At 31.8% G+C, this 19,969-nt stretch overlaps 1 protein-coding gene and 1 long non-coding RNA gene across 7 annotated transcripts in view; one reads left to right on the top strand and one right to left on the bottom strand.

The window, feature by feature from the left end:
• Positions 1–19,969, top strand: part of LOC132127809 (PDZ and LIM domain protein 5-like) — a 94,896-nt gene that overhangs the window by 65,424 nt on the left and 9,503 nt on the right. For 5 of the 6 annotated variants that reach the window (XM_059539945.1, XM_059539944.1, XM_059539941.1 and 2 more), the window contains exons 6-8: positions 6,552–6,718; positions 6,807–6,837; positions 16,224–16,366. In XM_059539945.1, coding sequence (XP_059395928.1) covers positions 6,552–6,718; positions 6,807–6,837; positions 16,224–16,366 — 341 coding nt within the window. The remainder of the gene's footprint in view (positions 1–6,551; positions 6,719–6,806; positions 6,838–16,223; positions 16,367–19,969) is intronic. The other variant, XM_059539946.1, reaches the window with a different exon arrangement.
• LOC132127812 (uncharacterized) lies at positions 9,284–9,749 on the bottom strand. Its single transcript, XR_009427603.1, has 3 exons — positions 9,632–9,749; positions 9,483–9,576; positions 9,284–9,430 (listed from the first exon to the last, which is right to left on the bottom strand). It is a non-coding gene; the product is annotated as an uncharacterized LOC132127812 (long non-coding RNA).

A 19,969-nucleotide genomic window follows, 5' to 3' on the forward strand; every position in this document is an offset into this window, starting at 1 on the left:
TATTAAATTGTAACATGTACAATATTTAGTAATTAATTTCAAATATTTATAATTATTATTATTGAATAAATTGAATTAAATTAGATTTTATTATTAAGAATATTAAATTATAAAGTTTATAATATTTTGGAATTTATTTCAGATATTTATTAATTTTTTCAATTGGCTTAAATATTACATTTTGTAATTAAAAATATTAAATTATAACATGTATAATATTTTGTAATTTCAGATGTTTATTATTATTATTATTATTATTATTATTGAATAAATTGGCTTAAATATTACATTTTATTAAAAATATTAAATAAAATGTATAATTTTTTGTACTTTATTTCAGATATTTATTTATTTATTTTAAATAAATTGATTTAAATATTACATTTTATTATTAAAAATATTAAATTCTAACATGTATAATATTTTTTAATTTATTTCAGATATTTATTATTATTATTATTGAATACATTGGCTTAAATTTTTATTAAAAATATTAAATTATCAAATTTATAATTTTTAGTAATTTATTTCAAATATTTGTTGTTATTATTATTATTATTAAATTGACTTAAATATAACATATTTTTATTAAAAATATTAAACTATAAAATGAATACTATTTTGTAATATTTATTTCAGATATGTATTATTATTATTATTATTATTATTATTATTAATTGATGTATTGTTTATTTTTTTATTTCATTTTAAAATATTGCAATTATTAAAGGCTTTATTTTTATGCGTTATATGTCAGATATTTTAATATTGTTTCATATCATTTTTTTATTACTTTAATTATTATTATAAGTAGTAGTAGTAATCGTAGTAGTAGTAGTAGTAGTATTAATTGAATTATTTAATCTTTTACTATTTATTTTTTATTTTGATTTAAATATTAAACTACAGCATATATAACCTTGAATTTTTTTTTTTTTTTTTTTTGAAAATGTGTAGAAAAAGCACACTTTAAAAGTTCTCTTGTGACTTCACCGTCTGTGGTCTTGTCTTCTTAGACGTCTTGTATTTGCTCACTCTCTGTAGTTTTGCCATGGAAGTCAACAGCAGATCAAAGAAAGCTGGTAAAGCGTCATCTTGTGTCTGAGAGCGAGCTCTTTGCCTCTCATGTGGTTTCTCTGATCCCACAAACACGTAAACCGTGTGTCCACATGCTGAGACTCGGATAAACAAACGTTCTGCTTGAAATTCTGACCACAGGAGCTCGTTCTGCGCAGCTTTAGATGGATTGTGTTGAATGTCAACATGAGTTTTTAAAGGCTGTGAGAATTTGTAACAGGTCAAATATTTGTGTGAAACATTGTCGGATGTTGCTCGTGTCATCATCTCTGCGTTCATGCTTGTTTTGGATACATCCTTCATAATATATTATCATGAGCTTCCTGGTTCCAGTGATAGTGAAGTCAACAGGAAAAGAGGAAGAACATGACCGAATAAATCCCTGCGACGCTGATGAACTATCCAGAGATCCTCTCTCTTAAAGGAGTAATCATTTCAACTCGATGCTGTTTCAAAACCCCTGTGACTTTGTGTCTTCCGTGAAACTCAAAAGGAGATATTTAGTTGAATGTTCATGCTTCCCTTTCCATAAAGTGTATGTAGTTGCTGTTGAAAAGAAATCGGTATTTCACAGTTACGAAGAAACAAAGTAACATTCTGAATTAATGATTAATTATTATTTTCAACCATTTTTACAGTGAGGGTTTGTTATATTTTTTATATCTTCTCTATTTTTTTAGGACTTGGATGTTTTTGTTGTATGAAAAGACGCAGCTTTAAAATTTAGCTTCTCATCTTCTGTTGTGTGTTCTGTTGTGATGTGTGTTTATTTCGATAACATTTTATTTTAAGATTTTACCATTTATTAGTTTTATTCCCATTTTTAATTTTATTTGTATCATTTTTATTTTATTGACATTTATTTATTATTATGATTTTATTTAAAAACATTTTTGTAAATGTTTGATTCAGTTACTTATTACTAAGTGGTTTTCATTTGTTTTTATTTATTATTTAACAATTATTTTTCAGTTTTAACTTTTTAATATTTAATTACCTAGTAAGATTTTTTTGATTTTGTTTTTATTTTCAAATTATTTTTCAGTTTGACCTTTTTCTTATTTAATTACTTATTAGGAAGTGTTCTTTTTATTTTGAATTAATTAATTTAATTTTAATTTAATTCAATTTTTTTTATTAATTGTTAGCCAGTGAAAGTAATATATATATTTTACAATCATTTTTCAGTTTTACATTTTTTATTTAATTACCTATTAGTAAGTGTTTTTTTTCCAATTATTTTTCAGCTTTACCTTTTTAGTGTTTAGTTTTTTTTTTATTATTGATTTAATTGATATTATTTATTTATTGAATTATTTATTTATTATTATTGTTATCAAGGGTTTTATTTCCATTTTTTTATATACATATATTTTTTACAATTATATTCCAGTTTTACATTTTTATGATTTTGTTCCTGACCAGAGACCAGAGATTCCCAAATGAACATTTTGAACTGAATTCCCCCTGAGATTGTAAGCTAATACTTAAATAATTCAACAACACACTCTCATGTTCATGGTTCTCTGCCGCTGGTATCACATGCATATAAATATATATATTTTTTTACTATTTAATTATTAGTTTTATTTGTTTATTAACTGATTACATTATTAGTACGGTCATTATTTTAGTAGTTTATTTTAGTTTTACATTTGTTTATGATTTAGCTACTTCAGTAGTATTTTTTATTCCGTTTGTTTTTATCTTAAATGTTATTTATTTTCTTTTACTGGTGTTTTATTTTTTAGTTTTTTAATTAATTCATTTTATTATGGGAAGTCGTGGCCTAATGGTTAGAGAGTCGGACTCCCAATCGAAAGGTTGTGAGTTCGAGTCCCGGGCCGGCAGGAATTGTGGGTGGGGGGAGTGCATGTACAGTTCTCTCTCCACCTTCAATACCACGACTTAGGTGCCCTTGAGCAAGGCATCGAACCCCCAACTGCTCCCCGGGCGCTGCAGCATAAATGGCTGCCCACTGCTCCGGGTGTGTGTTCACAGTGTGTGTGTGTGTGTGTTCACTGCTCTGTGTGTGTGCATTTCGGATGGGTTAAATGCAGAGCACAAATTCTGAGTATGGGACACCATACTTGGCTGAATGTAACTTCACTGGCTGAATGTAACTTCACTCACTTTATTAGTAATTATTCAATGTTAGTGTTTTCTTTTGTTTTTATTTTACAATTATTCAGTTGCACATTTTAATGATCTAATCACATTATATTTAAAAGAATATATTTTAATTTAGCATTTTTTGTAGTTTGTGGTACTTTTATTATTAAAATTATTTTAATTTTACATTTTTGCAATCAATTGCAAAAATCATTTTATTACTGTTATTTTTTCTATTTTAAAATGTATTTATTTTAATTTGTATGATTTTATTTACATTTATTTTTAGTTTAAATGTATTATAATAAGTTCACTTTAGTAGTAAGTGTTTTATTTTGATATGGTTTTATTTTAATTGTGAATCTTTGAGTTGCTGGAGTGTAGTGAGTGAATGTAGACGTGACGTCTGTGTTTCTTCTCATTAACAATGTAAAGCTGTCAGCTTCGGCAGGAATGTTAGTTAAATTCCCTGCGAGAGTTTCCAGCTGCGTTTACGGACTCAACCAATTATTATCTTGGGAGAAGCAGCCGGAGTGAGTTTTGACTCGTGTTCTCACACAAATTAACACCATTAACTCACTGATGGAGGGACAGGGCCATCGGGTCCTGAGTGCTGCGTTTAGAGATGGATCCGAAAACACACATGAAAGCTTGTGTGTTTGCCTTGATGAAGTCATAGCTTTTGTGTGTGAAGCCTGAAATTACTCAAACATTTATATATATATATATATATACAGTACAGACCAAAAGTTTGGACACACCTTCTCATTCAAAGAGTTTTCTTTATCTTCATGACTGTGAAAATTGTAGAGTCACACTGTAGGCATCAAAACTATGAATTAACACATGTGGAATTATATACATAACAAAAATATTTATCAAATTAATTTATTATTTGCTGTATATTTCTTTCTAATTCTCCAGTATAGGTTTTAAACACTTAAATTAAGATTAATTTAGTTTTGAAGCAAAATTAAATAAGTTAAGTTAATAGATTTATTTTAGATGTGTATTGACTATTTTGTAATACAATATTGATTTAGTTATTTGGTTATCAGATGTTTTTATTTAAAGTGACTTAACAATACCTGACCTTTTTTACACTTAATTTTTTCAGATTGACTTAAAAATAGATCTAATATTTTATAGATTTTATTCGACGTGACTCAAAAATAGATTTTTCATATTTTTATTATTTAGCATTAGTCCATAGTTACTTAAAAAAATGTTTAATTTTTTTTGTAGTTTTTATTTTATTTATTCATTTAGCAGATGCTTTTATTCAGTGCCAAAAATAGATATATTTTTTTTATTTGTATTCATTTAATAGATTTTTTTTCATATTTTTATTGTATTGCATTTATTTAGCAGATTATTTATTCAGTGCCATATATATATATATATACTGTATATATATATATATATATATATATATATATATATATATATATATATATATATATATATATATATATATATATATATTTGTATTAGTCATTAAGAAGATGCTTTTAAAGTGACTTAAAATAGATACAATTACAATTTTTTTTATTATATATGCACTCATTTATTAGGTGGTTTTATTTTTTTTAAGTGGCTTAAAAATTTGTATTTTTTATAAGCAGATGATTTTCTCTAAAGTGTCTAAATAAGCAATTCAACAAAGCAATTCATCCTAGATAAAGTTTCTGAAAATGCTTATATTTTACCATTTTGCTTCTCTCAAGTCAGATCATCTTTTTTCAACCGTTTTGCGAGGGGGACTGGGTTTATCATTAGCACTGGTGTTAGTTTGCGGTCTGCATGTTTGTGTTTCTGTCAGAAGTGCATGTGTGTGTGAGTTTCTGCATGAGGTCTGATGGTGATCAGAAGCGCTTCAGATGTCTCACTCTGTCTCTTTCTCTCTCTGTGTGTCTCTACAGGAGGAGCCAATGACAAAGTTAGTGTCCTAGATGCTGTAGTGTTCTGTCGTCATCACTAACATCCTCTCTTTCTCAGACTCTAGAGCTCCTGAAGCTGTTTCCATTGTGTCAGAGGGTTTGATCATGTCAGCATGTGCTGCTGTCAGTCAGCGTGTCCGTGTTTATTCCTGGCAGTGAGAGTATAAATAGCAGTGACATTAACCTTTGCATGTATTGTTAGAGAGAGCAGATTCCCAGAGTTCAGTTGATCAGGAAGAGCAGTGCACAGGTCAACTAGTTAAACTCGAGACAGTGGAGCCATCTAGTGGTGATGGTTGACATTGACCAAACCAAAACAGATCGCACTCCGCATTTTTAGCTCATTTAAATTACAATTTTAAATTAAAATGATTTTAAAAAAGCATGATCTGTTTAAAAAAAATAAAAAATAATAATAATTAAATCAAATCTATTTGGTGCCACTTTTTAGGATTGTTATAGTTAACCAAAGCCATACAAAACACGTTTTCATTACTTTAAATTAAATAAACATGAACTGAAATAAAATTAAATAAAAAATGTTTAAATTTATTTTAGCTCAGCTAGTTAACAAGGGAACATTTCTCTTTCATTGAGATAAACTTGATATACTAAAATAAAGTAAAAATGTATCTTAATACAACAACTGAAATAAAAACTTACTTATTTCAGCTGTTTAGTAATGAAGTATTTGAACTGGATCTACTAAAATAAAAAATACTAATTTAAAAAACTATATAGACATAATAATAAACAAAGTATTTTAAACTAAAATAGAAAGATATACATTTTTAAATCAAAATAAAAAAACTATAATATTAATTTGATACTAAAATATAACATTATAATATACAATATAAGATCAAAATAATTTTATTTACATTTTTAATGTGAATATCAGCACTTGTTTTGTATACAGCAATGTATTGCTGCTGTGACAAAGACATTTCCTCTCGTTACAGTTAATAAAATATATTTTGAATCAGTTCAAAAGATAATTTTTGAAGTTAGAAATATTAAGAGATATTTGGTAGTTATAGAACACATTTACAATTATATTTGCATGCAGAATTTCTCTTCACTTTTTTAATTTGCACTAATGATAATAATAAAAATAAAAATCTCATATTATGAATAAATACATATTAATATTTTCTTGACCTTTTTATTTCCATAGTGGACCTCAGAGTATTCTAAAGTAAGTAGAAACGATGTGAAATAATAGAATCTGAAAGAGTATCATCTCAATATATCTTTTAATATGTCTTTTTTTTCTCGCGTTGTCTTAAATTCTGTCTGTTCTCATTTCCTACCTGTAGAAAGACTCCTCCCAGGTAAACAGCTGATTGTGTGTGTGATGTTTGCGGTAGTTCAGTGATGTTTCATGGTGATGATGTGTGTGTGTGTGTGTGTGTGTGTCAGAAGCGCTCGTAAGCCCGTGCTGGAGCCGGAGGGCAATCACGTCTCGGCTGTCAGTGATGCCAGTAAGAAGCGCGTGATCGAGGACACGGAGGACTGGCATCCTCGCTCTGGCACGTCTCAGTCCCGCTCCTTCCGCATCCTGGCACAGATCACAGGCACAGAGAACGGTACACACTCCTTCAGCTCTTCATTCACACTCCTGCTGTGTCCGATTCACCGCTCAAGCTGAAAGTGTTTCTCGTGTCTCTCCTCTAGAACCCGCTCAGGAGAACCGGCCGGGGAAGAAGTAAGTCTGCTGTCTGATGTTGCTCTGTCTGATCGTTCAGAATCTTGTGCTCAAAGCTTCCTGGCATTCAAGGAAATCAAAGGGGATTGTGGGTAATCAGGGCTGGTTACATGGTCTAAAGTAATAGTGTTCTACAACTTTAATTGATATAAATTGGTTACAAAAATTATAAGAAAAATTCTAATATTTAGATTAATTATTTGGGTTTTTACACACTAGCGCTCAAAAGTTTTGGATCAGTGAGACTTGTAATGTTTTTAAAGAAGTCTCTTCTGCTCATCAAGGCTGCATTTATTTGATCTAAAATACAGAAAAAAATGTAATCTTGCAAAATGTTATTACAAAATAAAATAATGGATTCTATTTTAATATCCTTAAAAATGTAATTTATTTCTGTGATGAAAAGATGAATTTCCATCATCATGACTCCAGTATTAAGGGTCACATGATCTTCAGAAATCATTTTAATATGCTGATTTATTATCAGTGTTGAAACTGTTTTTTTTTTATTATTTTTTTGGAACCTGTGATACTTTTTCAGGATTCTTTGATGCTTAAACAGTTAAAAAAGAAGAGCGTTTATTTAAAATATAAATATTTTCTAACAATATACACTAGACTTCAAAAGCTTGGGGTAAGTACACTCTATTTATTTATAAAAAAAAATTCCAGCAACTTTTATTCAGCAAGGATGTGTTAAATTAAGAAGTGACAGCAAAGATTTATATAGTTAGAAAAGATTTATATTTTGAATAAATGCTGTACTTTTTAAGCAAAAAAATTGTCAGCACAACATTGATAACTCTAATAATAAATCAGCATATTAAAATGATTTCTGAAGATCATGTGACCCTTAATACTGGAGTCATGATGATGATAAATTCAGCTTTTCATCACAGAAATAAATTATATTTTTAAGGATATTAAAATAGAAACCATTATTTTATATTCTAATAACATTTTGCAAGATTACTGTTTTTTTTCTGTATTTTTGTATCAAATAAATGCAGTCTTGATGAGCAGAAGAGACTTCTTTAAAAACCATTACAAATCAAACTGACCCAAACTTTTGACCGCTATATATATATGCAAAAGTGCTTTTCTGTAAAAATATATAAATATAAAATAAAAAAAAAATATGGCTGAAATTGATGAAAAATAATATTTGACATAATATAATGTTTGTCATTTAAAAACAGTGCGAGTTATTTAATAATTATAAATGTTTATATGTTGCTATTTTACTTGTTTAGCAGTCATATGAAATAAAAATGATATATTATCATATAATATTTATATTATAATACTGATGTTTATATATCATAGTATGAATTGTTTACCAATCGTATGAAATTAAAATGAACACACACTATTTATGTTAGGTATTATATAACGAGATATATAATATTGACATTTTTAATTCACTTGTTTAAATGACAGTTCAATGTTACGCAGAATGTTCCTCTGTTGTTGCTGGATCGGACACTTGTAGTGGATCAGCTGGTAGCGATAGATCTGTTTCTAGAGTTTTGAAGTGTTAGATATTTGACACATGAGGTTTATTACTGTCTTCCTGCTAACGGGTGTATTTCCCGTCTGTCTCGACCGTCAGGGTGACCAGAGTGGACCCAGAGGTGGTCCGGCCTCAGTACAACAAGCTGAGAGACTGGCATCATGGGGTCTCTGCCCGCGTGCTAAACGTGTAGTAGACCCGCCCACACCTGTCAATCACAGCGGCACGGTCATGTGACCCGAGAGCAAGCGTGTGTGTGTGTACCACTGATCTGTATAAACACTGGATTGCTCACTGTGTTGTTAACTGCAGACTGACGATTGTCTGACTATAGAGAGATGAGATGGTCTTGCTGTTGGAGAAAGAATAACGGCTAACTTGGATAGCCAAAAATACATTGTATGGGTCAAAACTATCGATTTTTTCCTTTATGCCCAAAATCATTAGGATATTAAGTAAAGATCATGTTCCATGAAAATATTTTGTACATTTCCTACTGTAAATATATAAAATCTTAATTTTTGATTAGTAATATGCATCGCTAAGAACTTCATTTGAACAACTTTAAAGATGATTTTTTTTTTTTTTGCATCCTCGGATTCAAGATTTTCAAATATTGTTCGATCATAACCATACATCAATGGAAAGATTATATATTGGGCTTTTAGATGATGCATAAATCCAAATTTTGAAAAATTTACCCTTATGACTTATGATTTCCGTACCTAAAATATGCATTTGACAGTCTCCCGTATGTAAATTAATCATACATACAGCTGAAAGGCTTCTTACCGTGCCATCCTTTACAAAACATAGCATCTTGCACAGTTTTATCATGGGTAGAATGCAAAATGTTTCAATGCAAGCATTTCAGTCAAATGCAGTTTATGCAATATTTCAAACATTTAACCCACGGGAGAAAATCTACCCAACACAACGTTTCAAAAGCAGCCCAATTCAATGGAAAAAGTGTGGATTTTGCAACCCTGCATCTACAGGAGCTGCTGGAGGCAGATTTGACTGATCTCAGGGGTCAAGAGTAAGAAGAGATGCCTGACTGATAATATTAGGTGATGTTTCCTCATTAAAATCACACTGTTTCCTATTGATTCAACAGAAGGTTTAGGAATACATGAGCTGTCCAGTTCTCTATTCTAGATCAGTGGTGTGTGTGGGAGTCCTCAGGGTTTTGGCTGAAGGATGTTAGATGTGTATGATGGTCTGTTCTTCTTTGCATGACTTGAATCAGCTGTGTTTCTTCTGTATGTTCCTGCTGTTCACATATAAACCTTTCTCTGATCATCTCACGCCTCTGATGCTGCAGTGTTTCTCAATCTTCCAATAAAGCTTTTCTTTCATATTTCTGCATCTGATGTGTCTCTTCTTTACTCTGTTTTCTTCTCTTCCTGAACTCTGACTGTTTGACTGAAATGATTTAGTTTTTTGGTTTTTGGCTTAGTTATAGGAGCAGACTCCTAGAGGAACATAATTCTGGTTCTGTAAATCATCATATTATTCTGATTTCTGAAGATCATGTGACACTGAAGACTGGAGGAATGATTCTGAAAATACAGCGGAGCATCACAGAAATAAATTACACTTTAACCAGTGTTGGGCAGTAACGTGTTACTGTAACGCAGTTCCATTTGACAGTAACTAATACTGTAACGCATTACTTTTTTTTTTTTAAATTAATTAATTTTGACTGAGCAGCGACGCATTGTAGGATTGGTGGATGCCAACCACTGTAAACATGAAGACGCACTGTGGGCGTGTCTCCGTTTATTCAAGTATGTGCGGCAGTCATGGCGAGTCAAGGCGAGAGCAACACGAGTTTCTCAAAGTGGAAATATGCTCATTATTTCACTTTAGTTGAGCATAAAGGCAAAAACCTTTTATGTTTTATGTAATGTAAGCTGTGTCTTTCTGGTTCGAATGTCCTATCCTAGTCCACAAATTTCCAATCCATGTACTCAGATTTTGTAAACCGTACCCTCGGTTTTTGAATCTGTAATCACAAATTCATAATCTGCGCGCACACTTTCTCAATCCGTTCCCATGGATTTGTAAACTGTAGCCTACTCACGGATTCATGCAGCAAGCTCCTACGTGTTAACATACAGTTTTAACGAATATTATTATGTGGAATGGGTCTACAGCAAAGTGTCTTAAGTGATTCTCTGTATGTTTTTCTCATACAGGTGAAACATTGTTGAAAACATGCAGCCTGTCTCTACTGTGGAGTCACCGGCTTTCAGTCAGCTCCTTAGCATGATAACATAGATTTCAGTTTTAAACAGCATTTATATATATATGTATGATTCTATGATATATATATATATAATTGATTCTGAATAGTTCAGATTGCTTTCATTTATTTATTTCAAAATGTTCTGTGTTATGTTGTCCATTGTTGATAGTTTTCATCCTTAAGCTGTGAAAGGAACATTTTTAAGAGCTCAACACAACAGCTTTTATGATGCAGAAGCCACTTTAGTTTTTGATTCTGAATATTATTCAGGTGTTTTGTTATTTATTTCAGAAATCCTTGTGATATACAATATTCAGTTTGTGCTGGTCTGACTTAATCAAAATAGTGTTTAAAAATTACTTTCTGTTTTACTTTGTGTTTGTATTGACCATAACGCATAAAAGCGCATTAATGTGCACATTAAAGAAAGTTCTTTAAAAAAATAACTAAAAAGTAACTTTTAACAGAAATGCATATTTCTTAGTAACTAGCACAACACTGGTGTTGTCATAACGTTCACCTTGGAGATTGAAAATGTTTCTTTTTTGAGACCCCAGGAGCCCAAATTCAGAGCCAGAACAATAAAACCCACAGAAGAGGTGGGAGTTCAAAGAAGAAATCTTTATATTACCAAACTGCAGGGAGAGGAAGAGTAGATATAAATCATAATCTGCAAGATTAACCACAATCTGATGTGATCCGACCATCTCAGAGAAAACCAGTGTTGAGCTGCTGCAAGAGCTTTAGAAGCACAGCAGCTGTGGTCAAAGAGTTCTCGTGTGTTCGGAGCAGGATCGCGAATCATTTGAGTCAGTTCGGGAGTTCGGAGCGGTTCGCAAATCATTTGAGTCAGTTCGCGAATCATTTGAATCAGTTCGGGAGTTCGGAGCGGGTTCGCGAATCATTTTAGTCAGTTTGTGGTTCGCGAATCATTTGAGTCAGTTCGGGAGTTCAGAGCGGGTTCGCGAATCATTTGAGTCAGTTCTGGAGTTCAAAGTGGGTTCGCGAATCATTTGAATCAGTTCGCGAATCATTTAAATTAGTTCGTGAGTTTGGAGCGGGTTTGCGAATCATTTTTTAGTCAGTTTGTGGTTCGCGAATCATTTGAGTCAGTTCGGGAGTTCAGAGCGGGTTCGCGAATCATTTGAGCCAGTTCTGGAGTTCAAAGTGGGTTCGCGAATCATTTGAATCAGTTCGCAAATCATTTAAATAAGTTCGGGAGTTTGGAGCGGGTTCGCGAATCATTTTAGTCAGTTTGTGGTTCGCGAATCATTTGAGTCAGTTTGGGAGTTCAGAGCGGGTTCGCGAATCATTTGAGTCAGTTCTGGAGTTCAAAGTGGGTTCGCGAATCATTTTAATCAGTTCGGAGTTCGAGCATGAATCATTTGAGTCAGTTCGGGAGTTAGGAGCGCGAATCATTTGAGTCAGTTCGGGAGTTAGGAGTGCGAATCATTTGAGTCAGTTCGGGAGTTAGGAGCGCGAATCATTTGAGTCAGTTCGGGAGTTCGGAGCAGGATCGCGAATCATTTGAGTCAGTTTGGGGATCGCGAATCATATGAATCAGTTCGGGAGTTCAAAGCGGTTTCATGAACCCTATGGTTCTATATAGAACCCCAATTAACCCTTTTTTCTAAGAGTGTTGTCCAGTGTTGGGCAGTAACGCGTTATTAGTAAACATTGTTAAAAACATGCAGCCTGTGGAGTCGCCCGCTTTCAGTCAGCTCCTTAGCATGATAACATAGATTTCATTTTTAAACAGCATTTATATATATATATATGTGTGTGTGTGTGTGTGTGTATGTATGTTTCTCGAAATTGATTCTGAATAATTCAGATTGCTTTCATTTATTTATTTCAAAATGTTCTGTGTTATGTTGTCCATTGTTGATAGTTTTCATACTTAAGCTGTGAAAGGAACATTTTTAAGAGCTCAACACAACAGCTTTTATGATGCAGAAGCCACTTTAGTTTTTGATTCTGAATATTATTCAGGTGTTTTGTTATTTATTTCAGAAATCCTTGTGATATACAATATTCAGTTTGTGCTGGTCTGACTTAATCAAAATAGTGTTTAAAAATTACTTTCTGTTTTACTTTGTGTTTGTATTGACCATAACGCATAAAAGCGCATTAATGTGAACATTAAAGAAAGTTCTTTAAAAAAATAACTAAAAAGTTACTTTTAACAGTAATGCATTACTTTTTGGTGTAAGTAATCAACAAAGTAATTGCGTTACTTTCTGAATGAAGTAACTAGTAACTGTAACTAGTTACTATTTCTTAGTAACTAGCACAACACTGGTGTTAACACAGATTCACACAGAAAACAGCGGTTTTAAATCATAATTATATTTTACAATTTTATTGTATTTTGATCAAATAAATGGAGCTTCATTGAGCAGAAGAAACTAATTTCAATAACAAAAAATGCAAATATTCCCAAATTATGTGTTTTTTATTTTTTTATATATAATTTAACAATGATAGTGATAATCATAGTAAATGCAGTCATTTATTAACATATTTTTCATTGAAAACTAATGAAACTCTGTGTCGGTTCAGTCATTTGAAATGAATTATGAGATTTTTTTATGAGATTATGTGACATGACAGACAGAAACCTTTATAGAGCCGTTAGACACTGACACCCATCTATGACAGAAGATGTGGACATTTCTAATATTTATTTATTGGAGATCAATAATAGATGAGATTGCACCTTCTGGCCACATATCCCTCTCTCTGTTTCAGTTTTTCTATCCATTTTTTATTGTCACGTTTGTCCTCAGGAGCCCACAAAACTGAATGAAACACTGAAAACTGAAGAAAATGAAATGTGTTTGAATCAAAGCACTGTGTAATGTAGAAGATGTGAAGAGGAGAAAACCCTGAGGGCTGATTATATATTAATGCATCTATTCACTTTAATGCACCTTCATCATTTGCCACAGGCTGTGAAAGACTGCTGCAGTTCTGTTAGTGGACAGTAGGTGGCAGCACTGCATTGGATTTCAATGTAGTTCAGTCTATCATCACTAGAAATAGTGCTGCTAGTGATGTGATGAAACCTCTAACACTTTATACCACTTTATACTCCGTAAATATTGTAAATTGTATTTAATGCTATATGCATATTTATAAAATCATGTGACACTGAAGACTGGAGGAATGATGCTGAAAATACAGCGGGGCATCACAGAAATAAATTACACTTTAACACAGATTCACACAGAAAATTGTAATATTATTTTAGCATTTTACTGTAATATATGATAAATGCATATAGCAACCAGCAACTTTTAAGTCCAAATTAGCATGTACGATGTAATTACAGAATATGAATGTAACATTGTGTTCTGTAATAATGGGTGCATTTATCTGTTTTTATTTGTTTATTAGACTCATTTTCAGGACTAACAGAAGGCTGTGTGTTTTAGTTTCAAACAGACTCCATGTGGTGATTAATAAAGATTAAAGAGCTGTAATGTGGCTCTATGGTGGCTTTCCGTGTGTAAAATTAACTGTACAGCGAGTGTGTGAGATGATGCTCACCTTCATCTAGGTGACGTGGCGCTGTGTTTCACGCATGTTACCAGCTGCTCAATGCATATGTGCCCTGTGTGACCTCTGCTATCCCAGCATCCTCCTGTGGCGCGCTTCTCCTGTGTTTCTGTGCATCTGCTGCTCTATTGTGCTGCATGTTTGCACTGGATGCAACACCAGACAAGTGACAGATGCTAAACCCACAGTATTCTGAGAGAAAACATATGCACGCACGTGCATATATCTGAAAACATGACACAACTTTTCTGTTGAATGTTTATTACTATTTTAATAATTATATCATTTTAATAAGGCTGCTTGAGTGGTACTGACCTGTGAAAATAAAAATTATATATATAATTACTAAAAACTACATTACCATTGTAATTTTTATAATATGCATGTAACATGTTTTTGTAATTAAAATATTTATTAATTTTTTTCATTTTGCATTGATGACAATTAAACGCATTATTTTCTAATAATAAAAATATGTATGACTATATATATATATATATATATATATATATATATATGTGTGTGTGTGTGTGTGTGTGTGTGTGTGTATTTAATTCTATATAATTGTTTAATTTAATAATATTATTAAAATATATTGTTAATATATTTAAAATGCATTTACACATTTCATTGCACAATAATTAAACGCATTTACTCCTTAAATTTCCCTTACCGTATTAGTATTATCCTCAGTGGTTTTTCTGATTGTGCCTTCATTACTGTAATAAAACAAAAAGAATACTGTAATACAGTTTATTGAAATTAGCATATACTAAATGCATTACATCAAGTGCTGGTGTAATGTTTAATATTTTACATTTTAAAACTATTATGTTTGAGTCATTTAAAACCATAACAATTCGATATTACAATAAAAATAATACAATAAAAATATAATTTAAGCATTAACCAGCTTCTAATTGAAGCCAGATATAATGAGAAAGAAAATGAAATAAAGTGAAAGAGAAGTGTGACCCGGACATGTTGTCCACAGGAAATCTCAGCAGCTTTATTTATTTTTTTTATTGGCACCGGTTTAATTCATTAACAAACCATCTGGGGCTGCTTGTATTTGATCAGTCTGCTGATATTTGAGCCAGATCTTCTCCTGTATTTTGTGTTATTGTGCTGGTTATTTTTAGGACTATATTGTGGACAGCTGACCTAATGTTTTTGATTCTTGTGTGTGATGGTGATAGAAATGAATCTTTTTCAAGAAATTTGAATTTTTACCTTTTTATAAAGCCTTGTTTATATATCTATATATAAAAGTGTGCATCATCTTTGGAGTCAGATTCTTACATTTAAGCTTTTAGCTGTTACCAAAGCAAATAAAATCTGTATCAACAAAAACCATGTTTGAAATGCAGAGGAAACGCAGAAGCTGCATCTGAAGAGGCTTTTAGATGCATTTACACACCATTTAATGCAGGACGTGAATGCATTTAACCTGCAGTTACAAATGCAGAAATAATGTCTTGATATTTTTAACATAAAATGTTGAATACTTATTTTATTTGAAATCATATAAAAAAAGAAAAGATGTGATATTAAAACCGCCAGTAGGTGGCAGCAAGTCACTGTTAATTAGCGAGTCATTGCGATTGAACCGAATTGTTTAAACCGTTGATTAATTCAAGAACAAAACATCGTCATGTTACTCAAAGACACAAAACAGCGCTGTGGTAGCACGCTGATTTTTGGAGAAAAAACTGCACTCTGCATGTTATATTGCTTAACTATATGAAATTATATAAATATGTAAATTTACTGCCTCCACGTCTTGAATTTTGTGATCATTTTAAATGCATTTCATTAGATAGAATAATGCAGTGAAAGACTTCATAATGCAATGTAAGTGTTTTGTTTTGTTTTTGCGATATTCTTTAATGTCAAATAGCAAATGGTTTAAACGTCTATTACAATATTATTGCAGACGATTTAAATCTCACACCCTTAGGCTGAATGTAGGAACACAGTCAGATTTCTGATGCATGTTTGAGTGTTTGTTTTGTGGTTTAGCAGAGCTTCAAGACACTTTCTCTCTGTCTCTCTCTCCAGCGAGGCCACAGAGGCGCTTCATCCCAGTTCTCATGCCACTTCTTCAGTCAAAACCATGAGCACAGCGTCCGCTGGAGCCCAGCAGAAGGACAACGGCGTCCCTCCATCCGCAGCTAAGAGCCATCAGTCGAGCAGCGCCGCAGGTCAGACCTTCAGCTCATCACTACTCAGACTGCTTTCTTTGTTAAGTCAAGTCAAGTCTGCTTTATTGTCAATTTCCACATGTACAGTACATACATACAGAGAACTTACTCTCAGATCCCGCTGCATACAGATAACATTAACATTAAAGCCTAAAAATCTAGATCAAATATAAAATGTAGATACAACTATACAATAAGGGAATGTAAAAAAAAAAGACATACAATAAAATTAAAAATAAAGTTAAATAAAGCAGCGCACGGCAAATGGCAGATATAGTGCAAATCAATGAAGTGAACAACAGTGCAGATAAAAGAAAACCTTATTAAGTCTGATTAAAGTGACAAAGGGCTCAAGAGCAGTTATTTTATTTAACTGACTGATGAGGTACATTCCAGCATCATTTACTTGCACACATGTCAGTCAAAGCCTTAAAAGTTAAAGCAAAAGTTAAAGCATTAAAATCGAAGTCACAAATAGCAAGTTCTGAGAGCTGTGCAGCATCTAAAGTAGTGCTGTCAAACGATTAATCGTGATTAATCGCATCCAGAATATAAGTTTTTGTGTGTGTACTGTGTATATTTATCATGCATATAGAAATACACACACATACATGCATAATAAAAAACACACACCTATACTATGTAAACAAAAACTTTGATTTTGGATGCGATTAATTGATCTAATCTGAAGAAGAGACCTCAAGCATCCTGTAGATGGCAGACTGATGCTTCTGGAGGTTAAGTTTGTTTTTAAAGCTTTGAGTAAATGCTATGTTTTTTTTTCAGTGACAATGCTGTCACGATTAGAGTGGCCTCTCAGCATGTTGTTGGTTTGCGGGGGTCTGAATGTTGACTCTGTGGGCTCTGAGGCGCTGTATTGTGGGTGTTTACCCATCATGCCCTCTCGTGCTAACAGGCTTCTGAACACAGGTGTCTCTGTGTAGTGGATATGGCTCAGATTCCTGGTCTGCTCGGTCCATTCACCAGGAGCTATGGGTCAGAGGAGAGGAGTTCATCAGCAGAGCATCTCTTCAATTAAAGCTCATGGCCCTGATTGATTCCAGACGGCTGGATTAGAGCACAGAGAGCAGAAGGAAACGTCTCTTGCAGCATATGGCCTTCATTTGTCTGAGAAACCTGTGGTCTCTTCTTCAGATTAGTACTTTCAAACAATTAATCGGGATTAATCGCATCCAAAATCAAAGTTTTTGTTTACATAGTATAGGTGTGTGTTTTTTATTATGCATGCATGTGTGTTTATTTCTATTTGCATGATAAATATACACAGTACACGCACAAAAACTTATATTCTGGATACGATTAATCGTGATAGTTGACAGCACTACTTTAGATGCTGCACAGCTCTCAGAACTTGCTATTTGTGACTTCAATTTTAATGTTTAAGAGTTTTGATATAGCTTTTTTTTATCTATAAATCAAGTCGAGTATTAGAACGGTGCACGTGGATTGTCTAAACATTTTTTATACTAATATTATTTAGCATCTAATATCTAGTTTTCAAAATGTCTGGCCATAATTCTATGACAAATAATATTATAAACAAAAACATTAAATGCATTTAATAAAATAAATTAGAAACAACAACAACAACAACAACAAAACGTTTTATTATTATATTAGTAGCCTTTCTATACATTTCTGTAAATATATAAATAAAGTAATTAAAAGGAGAAATAAATCACCTGTTAAGGTTTGTTTTCAAAAATGTACATTTTCTTTTTATATAAAATTATGATTTGGCATTACAAACATGATTAAAATTAAGTTTGTATATAATATAATTGCATTATTTTCATAAAATTAATACATTCATATTAATTGATATAATTTTAAATGAAAGAAATAAACTTAAATGTTTAAATTATTAATATTTGAAAGTGTATTATTTTGTAATATTACATTATTTGAATATAAGACCAAGTTTAATAAATACTTAAATTTATTATAATAAAATAAATACATTAATATAACACTAAAATTATTTTAAAAAGTATAAATAATTCATCTTTTAATCTTTTATTATTGTATTGCATTTTAAAATGTAATTCAATAATATTCATGGTTTTCAGGTTAATCTTTGGTGTGGTTTGTGAAGTTATGTAAGGGTTTGAGTCTTTGGGAAGAAGTTGAATCAGTTCTGTTCGAAACCTGAATTTTTGCAGATTCAGAACGATTCGATCTGATTCACAAATTACATTTACATTCATGATTCACAATTTGATTATATCAGATTCTGTATATTTTTAGGATAACGTAAATGCTTTTCCTAATGTGTCTTAGTGAAGAAAGGAAAAGACGGATACTGCGTGAGATTTCGAAGCATTTATTGCACTAAGCATCTTTTAAGGTACACACATTAAATTAGTTTACATACAGGCTACATGGAACATAGCAGAGTACATTGTGCCAAAAAAAAAAATATATATATATATATAATATAATATTTTGTACAAATAATTTAAATTGTATTTATTAATAATTATCAATAAAAAACATTTATTTTGTTTTATTTCAATGTAATTTATTTCCATAAGATTTCTTTGTTGTTGTTGTTGTTTTGGTCTGAAAATAAAAAAAAGTAAATTCCCTTTGATTTCCAGGTTTTTCCTGACTATGTCAGTAAAATAAGTTTATCCAAATATTACAATATTATCTGATGAATTAATTTGTTTCCGTAAATGACCACACAGTGATTTTGAAGCTTTGAGAAAATGAGTGAATTGCAGACATCCCAACCTGCAAAAGGTCATTTCAGGGAGGTGTAAACTGCATTTATTTATTTTCCATTGCAACTTTAAACAGGTCTAAGGAGTTTGTTGTTTTCATGTAGCCTTGGCAACTAGCCTAAATAATATGCAGATGAAATGAAACTTGTCAACTCATCTCAACATGCCTTTTGCAACCCATGGGCAATGCTTGAGCAAGACTGTCATTATGTTTGACTATAAGACAGGGGTACACTTTCGTGTAGTCTGCCGTAAAATGTGTCTTATACTTTTTTTGTTTTGTGGCACTCTCCCTCTGCAATGGTGCTCCTGTTTCTAGATAGACATAACTGATTAATTTTGTTCGGGACTCGGGAGTAGAGATAAAAGCCCGCCCACACTGACAATTGATTGGTTGATTTGCAGAAACAGGCCAATCAGGATGCTCTCTGTCTTACATGCGCTTCGCACACACGCACATTAGCACACACACTCGCTCCCTCTCCCTCTCTGCCGTGCGTGCGCTACACGGTTTGAAACACAGTATCTGTTTCGCATGCGCGCTTTTGCTCGCTCGGTCTAGATTCCGGGAGATTTTAACTAATTCGCGGGTCTCAGGGAGACGCTTTCAATATGCGGGAGACTCCCGGAACTTCCGGGAGACTTGGGATGTCTGGAATTGCTATATCCCAAATTTTTGGGTTAATTTTAGGTAAATTTTTCTGATTAATTTTTGGGTAAATTTTACCTAAAAGTTTCATTTTTGTTAGTTCATAAAATTATGATGTTGAATGAATGAATAAAGATTTCTCACTTTTTTTTTTTTTTTGTCACTTCCAAAAAAATTATTTTTATTAAAAAATTGTATTATTATTAA

Source organism: Carassius carassius, chromosome 45 (genome assembly GCF_963082965.1).
Source record: "Carassius carassius chromosome 45, fCarCar2.1, whole genome shotgun sequence".
In the NCBI taxonomy this organism is placed as follows: domain Eukaryota; kingdom Metazoa; phylum Chordata; class Actinopteri; order Cypriniformes; family Cyprinidae; genus Carassius; species Carassius carassius.